The 8,707-nt window shown below is 55.6% G+C and overlaps 4 protein-coding genes across 4 annotated transcripts; all 4 read left to right on the forward strand.

The window, feature by feature from the left end:
* Positions 1-202: 202 nt before the first annotated feature.
* DQ04_00301050 (hypothetical protein) lies at positions 203-1,684 on the forward strand (the record flags this gene model as incomplete). The annotated part of the gene is made up of 1 exon (XM_009308686.1): positions 203-1,684. One exon carries the CDS (start codon positions 203-205, stop codon positions 1,682-1,684), a length of 1,482 nt encoding a protein of 493 aa, XP_009306961.1.
* Positions 1,685-2,223: 539 nt separating this feature from the next.
* On the forward strand, positions 2,224-5,364 carry DQ04_00301060 (N-acetyltransferase 10; the record flags this gene model as incomplete). The annotated part of the gene is made up of 1 exon (XM_009308687.1): positions 2,224-5,364. The coding sequence occupies one exon, from the start codon at positions 2,224-2,226 to the stop codon at positions 5,362-5,364; it is 3,141 nt and encodes a 1,046-aa protein (XP_009306962.1).
* Positions 5,365-5,838: 474 nt separating this feature from the next.
* DQ04_00301070 (organic solute carrier partner 1) lies at positions 5,839-7,056 on the forward strand (the record flags this gene model as incomplete). Its single annotated transcript, XM_009308688.1, has 1 exon — positions 5,839-7,056. The coding sequence occupies one exon, from the start codon at positions 5,839-5,841 to the stop codon at positions 7,054-7,056; it is 1,218 nt and encodes a 405-aa protein (XP_009306963.1).
* A 465-nt stretch (positions 7,057-7,521) lies between these two features.
* Positions 7,522-8,469, forward strand: DQ04_00301080 (hypothetical protein; the record flags this gene model as incomplete). The annotated part of the gene is made up of 1 exon (XM_009308689.1): positions 7,522-8,469. The coding sequence occupies one exon, from the start codon at positions 7,522-7,524 to the stop codon at positions 8,467-8,469; it is 948 nt and encodes a 315-aa protein (XP_009306964.1).
* Positions 8,470-8,707: the final 238 nt, after the last annotated feature.

Consider the following 8,707-nt stretch of genomic DNA (forward strand, 5'->3'; position numbering starts at 1 on the left):
CTGCGGCTCTGTTGCTGCGATTGGGCGAGCGGCACGCGTGCAGGACGAGGCGCGAAACGAAAAAAAAACAACAACAACGGCGGGACCCCACTAGCAGTCGCAACAGCGGAAACAACTGCCGTTACGGGAGTGAGGCACACGCCTCCTACAGAGCACCCTGCGTGGGGATTTGCCGCGCCGTGTCCCCCCTTCTCTTTCCAGCATGCAATCCCTCTTTGGCCCTCTCTTCAGCTCGAGGAAAGCAACGGACGATGGCTGCAATGCCTATAAGGCCCCGGAGACCGTGGAAGCAACAAGAGAAGCAGTGGGGGCCTCCTGTAGTACAAATGCTACACTAGACGCCGCGGAGGTGCGGCGCCTTGTGCGCCTCAACGAGTCCCTTCAGCGGCAAATAAATGAGCTGAGCGCGGAGGACGTGGTCCACAGCGAGGTGGCAGTGCAGCTGGCGGAGAAAGTTGTCGTTCTCCGCCGGCAGCTGCAGCGGCGTGAGGAGGAGATGCATGCAATGAATTCCTTCACCTTCACGACCGACGTCAGTGGCAGTTTGGTGGAAGGCTCGCCTAGCGCGGCGCGGTGCAACAGCAGTGTGTCACCAGTGAAATCCGAAACCAATGGCACACTGTACGCGACAGAGGAGGCCGCTGCAGTGCGACAGGGACGTGATTCCTCTCTTGGTGCTCTGCGTGATGCGGAGCCATCGCTGCCTCACGGCAGCAACACCGAGTTACAGTCGAAGCTGGCGGAGATGGAGGCGCAGATGGCTGTGTGGAAGCGGCGTGTAAAGTCGGCGCTGAGAACCAGTCAGGAACGAGAGCGCTCTTTGCTCTCTGAGAACATCACGCTGCAACAGACGACACAGGAGCTGCAGGAAAAGCTTAACGAGGCGACGTTTCATATCGAGGCGACTGCCCTGAGGAACGCACGACAGAGTACAAAGGTGAGTCGGGCGTGTCAGGTGGATGCCACTTCGGATGGCATGAACTCTGGCAACGATTCCTTCGGCGAGGAAAATAATCTTGAACTGACCGGCAGTTGTAGCACGCGCCAGCAGCGCCGCCACCACCACCGTCCCACGCGCATGCCTTCATATGTTCTGGCGTCCTCCAGTGGCCTGACGGCAGCGTCAGCGGCGGGATTTAGCGCAGATCAGCAGCAGGAGCTTGTGACAGAAAACGGTGACGGTGGCGGCGGCAGTGCAAGCAGAAGCAGCCCTCTCAATTTTCCTTACCCCCAGTTGCTACCTGTGAGCGGCAGCGGTGGTGCCCCGATGCCGATTTCCTCCTCCGACCCAGCAAGCCACTCAGAGGCGTCGCCGTTCATCGTCGCCGTCCACTACAGCAACGCGGACGGGTGGAGTGTGGAGACGAAGCTGCGCGTGTTGCCCGGCATGACGGTGGCGCAGCTGAAGGAGCGCTGCTGCTCGCGGTTTCACGAGCGCCACCTCATGGTGCTGGACCCTGCCACTCTGTGTGTGCGCTTCCACCACGAGAAGTCGGGGCGGCAGGTGGTGCTCTCGGCGTACCGCGAGCTGCACTCCTTTGCACACTTCCAGCGCTGCGAGCGGGAGAAGACCCCCATCGTGTTGTACCTCGCCCCTGAGGACAACTTATCGAGACTTGTACACGACATGATGAATGTTGCGAACGTGGCGCAGACCACCCCGCCCCGACAGCAATCTGAGTGACGCCGTCCTGCGCTTGTATGACTAATTCTTCCTTTGTTTTTAGTGTTCTTTTGTGGTCTGCTGTGCACTTGTTGGGTATATTGAGGCGCAAGGCAAGAAGTTATATTGACCCGCGGAGTTGCGTAGATGATTGGCCCTGCATGATAGGGCCACTGCACAACACTCTCCCCAAGGCACCCTCCTCCTCCTCCTTCCTCAACATGTATACTCTCTTCATATATTCTTTTTCCGCCTCTACTGGTGATTGCTTTTGGTTGTTGCTATTTGTGACTGTTGCGATCGTTGCTACAGCACCGTTGCAGCGCATACCGATTAAAAAAGGGGTGGCCGAAGAGGGCCATACTACTAATAGCAAGACTACAGCGGGAGATAACTTCAGTGCCAACAGCTATAAGTCACAGACAGTGAGGGGGCAAGCTATAAGTATACATATACACGCACATCTATATATATATTTATAGAGAGAGAGAGAGAGAGAACGAAATAAACTACAAAAGAGGCAGGATCAGGTGAGTTAATTATAAGTACAACGTGGAATCATGTCCTCCGCATCCGTCGCATCCACCGCGCGTCACACCAGCGGCGTGACGATTAAGCGGAAGGTGGACGACCGCATTCGCCACCTCATCGACAACGCCGTGCACAAGAGGCACCGCGCATTAATCCTCCTCGTCGGCGACCGTGGGAAGGACCAAATCGTCAACCTGCACCAAATGGTCTCGCACGCTAACCACAACGCCAAGGTCAACATGCTGTGGTGCATGAAGAAGGAGCCGGACTTCGGTTCCACCGGCAAGAAGCAGCAGGAGAAACGTGCGCGCCTCGAGGTGAAGGGCGGTATGTCGACGGAGGTGACAAAGGAGGCATTCCAGACCTTTCTCGCACAGACGCCGATCCGCTTCTGTCAGTACAAGGAGACACACAAGATCCTCGGCCAGACCTTTGGAATGGCGGTTCTGCAGGACTTCGAGGCCATCACGCCTAACACACTCGCGCGAACAATCGAGACGGTGAAGGGCGGCGGCGTTGTGGTCATCATGTTCCGCGCCATGCGGTCACTAAGGCAGCTGTACACTATCGCCATGGACGTGCACGCACGCTACCGCACAGAGGCGCTGCGAGACGTGGTACCACGCTTTAACGAGCGCTTTCTGCTTTCCCTGGTGGACTGCGATACCGCACTTTGTGTTGACGACGACCTCAACGTGTTGCCGATCACCGCAAAGATGCAGACGGTGGAGAGTGCGCGTGCTGCAAGTTACGACGCCGAACTTATGCTGCAAGGTCGGCAGAAGCACGAGGCGGATTTAGCCACACTAAAGGAGCGTCTGCGTGCGAGCACTGAGGTGGGCCCACTTGTGGCACTCTGCCAAACCCTTGACCAGGGCAAGACGGTACTCTCGCTTATGCAGACGGTTATGGAGAAATCACTGAACACAACCTGTGTCGTGACGGCAGGCCGTGGTCGCGGCAAGTCAGCAGCACTTGGCCTTGCCGCAGCAGGAGCGTTGGCGCAAGGTTACAGCAACATTTTCTGCACAGCGCCATCCCCTGAGAACTTGCAGACATTCTTTGAGTTTGTTGTGCGGGGGCTCCAGGATATGGGGTACAAGGAGCGTAGCGATTTTGAGGCGATGCAGAGCACCAATGTGGAGTTTAGCAAGTGCATCATTCGCGTCAACGTCTTCCGCGAGCACCGCCAGACTGTGCAGTACATTTCACCCCATGACACCGCAAAGTTTGCGCAGGCGGAGTTGGCCATCATCGATGAGGCTGCGGCGCTGCCACTGCCGATTGTAAAGCAGATGCTCGGCCCGTACCTTGTCTTTCTGTCGTCGACCGTCTCCGGCTATGAGGGGACAGGCCGCAGCCTCTCCATGAAGCTCATCGCAGACATGCGCAAGCGGTGCGTCGGTGAAGCCGCTGCTTCCACGTCGGTTGCTGCTGCTGCTGCTGCTGGTTCTGCAAGCAGCGGTGAAGACCGTCGGTTCCTCCGCGAAATCGCGATGGCAGACCCCATCCGTTACGGCCCTAACGACCCGGTGGAATCGTGGCTACATAAACTGCTCTGCCTCGACGCCACAGTGCGGCCGGTGGCGGTGAAGTCATGTCCGCACCCCAGTAAATGCGAGCTCTACTATGTCAACCGCGACGCGCTTTTCTCATACCACCCGCTGGCAGAGCAACTGCTACAGACGATTGTGGCAATGCTGGTTGCTGCACACTACAAGAATCAACCCAATGATTTACAGCTTATGTCAGACGCACCAGGACATCACCTATTCCTCCTGTGCTCCACGACAGTGGAGGCGAAGGACAATCTCCCTGACGTCTTCTGCGTCATTCACGCCTGTGAAGAGGGTCAAGTAACGTCGGAAGCCATCAAGAGTAATCTTAACCGTGGCGTGCGTCCCTCAGGCGACCTCATCCCGTACACGCTGTCACAATGCTACCTTGAGGAGGGCTTCGCGAAGCTTGCAGGTCTCCGTATCGTACGCATTGCCACCAACCCGGAGCTACAACGTGCTGGATACGGCTCCCGTGCGCTCGCCTTGCTGCAAGAGTACTACAGCGGATCTATTTCCCTCCGAGCTGCAACCTCGTCGCCCGCGGAGGACAGTGGTGCAGCGGAGGTGCCGGAGGATGAGGCCGGAAACACCGTTATCGCCCCACGCAAGCGCATTCCAAGCCTTCTAACTCCACTGGTTGAGCGTCCCTACGAGGTTGTTGACTACCTCGGCGTGAGCTTTGGTGTGACGACGCCACTCTTTAACTTCTGGAAGCGCGCCGGGTACGAGTCGCTGTATCTGCGCCATGCAGCGAATGAGCTCACAGGGGAGCACAGCTGTGTGATGGTGCGTCCAATTGGCTTTGACCTCGCGCTTCTGCGGGCTGAGTTCCGCCGCCGCTTCATCCCACTGCTCGCAATGCCGTTCCGTGACCTCCCGACGGAGCTGGCGCTGAGTATATTGAATGAGCTCGACGTCAACGATCCACAGAAGTTGGCAGCGGCTACTGACCTCTCCCAGGCCACGGAACATATTGTGCGTGTGGGTGGACAGACACAGTGCAAATGGCAAGATCTACAGGCAATCTTTAGCAACAACGACATGAAGCGGCTAAAGCTCAACGCCACCACCTTCGTGGAGGGTGGCCAGGTGCTTGACCTCCTCCCCGCATTGGCTAAGATTTACTTTGAGGGCAAGTTGCATCGCCTGCCGGATGGTGCGGAGGGTGTTGTGCTCTCACACGCTCAGGCGGCGGTGCTGCTCGCGGTGGGCTTGCAGTGCCAGACGGTGGAACAGGTGTCGCAGCAGATGGCCTTTGCAGGTGTGCCTGTGCAGCAGCTACGCGCCTTTTTACAGAAGGGCGTTTCTCGTATTGTTGAGCACTTCACTCGCCTACAGAGACTGAAGGCACCAGACAGCAACAGTCACGAGGGGAGGGAAGAGGAGGGGGCAGAGGACGAAGAAGGTGAGGAGGATGCCCGCGAGATTTACGACAATGAAGGGCGTGTGGTTGGATTATCGGTGGAGAAAAAGGTCCGGCGCACAGTCAACGTGGACACCACGCTGCTACGTGATGCCAAGAAGGCATCAGTGGGAGCAAGGAATGGTTCAGAAAGCACAACAGGTCTGCAACGTGCTTTCAAGCGGTCCAAGAAGACGCGGCGCAGCTGAGGTGGTGCGAGGATGCACGTGCGCACTTCCGTCTGTGTTTGTCTCTGTATTCGTAACGATAATGCGAAGAGCAACATCAGTTCCGGCGAGGAAGGAGGAAACAAGGAGTAAGAGCAATACTAACATCTTAAATGTGTGTGGGGTGATACCTCTGCTTTGGCGACACAGTGTATACGTGTTTCTGTGTGTGTGTGTGTGTGTGTGGCTAGGGGGGAGCCTATGGGCCTGTCGGTGTTGGGTCTCTGGGTGCGTAGCCACCGAAAAGGCAAAAAGAACTTATGGTATGTCCTCACATTTTTCCTCCTTTTCTTTTTACTGGGTTTCTCTCACACGATAAGAACTGCTATCCCACCTATATCTATCTATCTATCTATCTATATAGATATATATATATATATATAGATAGATAGATATTTCCACACACCTCAAGGTAGACGTCGTGCGTAGTCTGCCTTTTTAGCCCTATTGTAGTGAATGGCGGCTGGCTCCCTCCCCTTTCTCATCCTCAACTATGGGATGGAGATGCTTTTCATTCTCAACACGCGCCTTATCGCTCAGAAGGTGAATAAGGATGCGGCGCGTGTTGTGATGAACGATATCGTGCGGCACATGTGCAACCCAGAGTTCATAGATGAGCTCTTCCGTCCACAGCCACTGTACTCTTACGCCGCAACAAAGGAAACATTCAGGTCCCTCTCGAAGACGTCTGTGATGGGGCTCTCGACAGTGTCAATGAATAAGCTTTTTGACCTCATGACGATGGGGGTGAAGTACCAGGTCTTCACCCTGCGCCACCCCATGGAGTTGGTGGAGTTTACGTGGACGCACTTGGAGGAGGTGCAGCGCCTCCTCCCGCCCGAGACACAGGTGCACCTCCGCCCACTTTTCGCACGGCTTGATGCACTGTGTTCATCTCTTACCCCAGGCCACCTCGCGGAGATTCGAAAGGAGATACTGAATTTCTTCATTGGCCGCAACACATTGGTGTCTGTGCTGCTTGAAGAGGGCCTGCAGGCACCAACAAGATCGTTTTACTTACCAGATGATAAATATCTTCCACCACTGGCCGCGTATGAGGCGCCTGGCAGCATCCGCTTCTACAACAAGAGTGGGGAAGTCAGCAACACCGTCACGTTTGAGCACCGCGATGCTGCACTGCGCCACCCACCAACGATACCAGTTGGTATGTGGAACCCAAAGGACCGAGCATCGCGCATGACGAAGAGTGGCTTAAATTTGTACGCCCTCCACCGCCGCTCCGGTCGGGTGTCGGATGTCTCACCACACGCAATACCCTCAGAATCGGCATCACTACTACAGCAAAACCAACAGGCAGCTGTGCGCCCCGAGACTCTGAAGGCAGTGACGGGTGAACTGAATTACTTGTCGCAGCTCGTCGCATGCGGAAGCAAGGCCCCGCAGCAGACCTTCAAGCTGAGCCTTTTCGATGATGCCAGCGAAGACCTCGACGATGACGCACAATGCGTTGGTGACAGGGACGAGGATGGAGTGCCACCTTCAGTTGGCAGCAGGCCCGCGCCGGCGCTTCCTGTGAGCCGGATGAGCAAAACGGATGTGCAGGCGCAAAACAAGGAGCTGCTGCGCATCGTAGACGGGCTGCGTGCCGACAAGACAGCCACAAAGCCACTGGGGGCGGGCCAAGACCTGCTGGACATCATGGACGAGGACTGACGGAGGTGAATAGAGAGGAGAAAACACGTAAGGGAGAGAAGTGTATGGAGATGAAGCACACAAAATAGAAAAAAAAGAAAACGAGATATAACAATACGGAACAAGCAAAAAAAAAATCCATTTGATGATGCGGAGAAGGGTAGTTTGTGTTGTTGTTTTCTGTCCCCTGAATTGGAGTCCTCATCATTGGCCTTCTTCTGTTTTCCCGCACGGACTGCTTGCCTATTGCGGATGATGACACTTTCTTCCTATCGTCTCTGCGCGTTTTCTCTAGGTGACTGAGACGAGCTTAAACTCCATCCAAGAAGTGTCTGCTTCCATCTTCGTTTTTCTTGTTGTTGTTGTTATTATTTCATTCTTCATTTATTTTCTCTGGTTTTGTTTGCCCTTGTGTTTTTTCTTTATTTTTGTGGGGGCGGGGGGAGGCAGCGTTACTCGTAGCAAATTAGAGGAGGGGCTGCCGCGATGCTTCGCCGGCCTCTTACTGCCTCCACGGCTGCCACCGCAGCAGGCGTCGGCGCGGCGCTTGCCCTGTCCGCAGCTCGCTCGTATCGCATAATCCCGCACATGTACAACGAGATTGAGGAGCTCGCGGAGACACAGAAGGCGGGGCGCTGGCAGGTATCGCACCGGAATTGTCTGCAGCAGCCGCTCAAGAAGGCGGAGATTATGTGCGACAAGCTCAACTACCGGGAGAAGCGCCGCAGCGGCAAACTACCGGAGAAATCAGTGGCGCGCAAGCTGAGCCAGACGTACGCCGTTGACGGGAAGGTGTATGACAGCAAGTACAAGACAAAGCTGATCAACATCACAATTGTCGGCTTCGACGGCCATCCATACCACTTCCGCCTGTATCCGATGCCAGACGTGACGCTCAATACGCTGATTGATGGGTCTGGCATGTGCCACGGCTTCGCACACTACTGGGGGAAGTGCAACAACCCCGACTGCTCCGACTGGCACCACGGCGATGGCTGCCTCGTGAATGTCGACATTGAGACGCTTGATCGTCTGCTGCCGCCGAACAGATGGGAATACACGTCACTCACGAATTGGCGTTCCATGGACCGCCCAGACATTACATACAACACGCGCTTCAGCTGCCAGATACCCATCACAGAGGAGCTTGATGGGGGTTTGTTTGCGTTGAAGCAATACTGGACGCGAGCGCTGCGTGAATCCGTGTCCGACTGGGGCCTTGTCGACGACACAGGCACCATCTTTGGCGCGCGCAGTAAGAAGATTGAGCCGTGGGCGCCTATCATCGAGGAACCGACAAAGGTTGACTTCCCCATCACACTTGACATGCTGTGGGCACAAAGCTACCAGGATATCCTAAAGGCAAAATACCCGAAGATGATGCGGAAGGACGGCTACCACACAAAGCCTGAGATGTGGGCGGCGTACGTATAAAATGTAGTGAGAGACAAAAAAAAGGTAGTAGGGAGAAAAGTAAATGGGTGCGGGAATGGGTGTGTATGGGAGTTTTGTATCTGCCTCTGTGGGGGTCTGGGGGGAGAGGCTTTTAGTAGTGGCTTCACGGAGTAAAGTGGTAGCAGCAGTTTGCGGGGTCGAATGGAGGCTGTGGGGCTGAGTGCCTCTCTGTCTATGTGTGTGCGTGTGATCTTTCTTCTTGCTTGATATATATATA

Source organism: Trypanosoma grayi (genome assembly GCF_000691245.1).
Source record: "Trypanosoma grayi strain ANR4 Tgr_30_V1, whole genome shotgun sequence".
Lineage (NCBI taxonomy): Eukaryota > Euglenozoa > Kinetoplastea > Trypanosomatida > Trypanosomatidae > Trypanosoma > Trypanosoma grayi.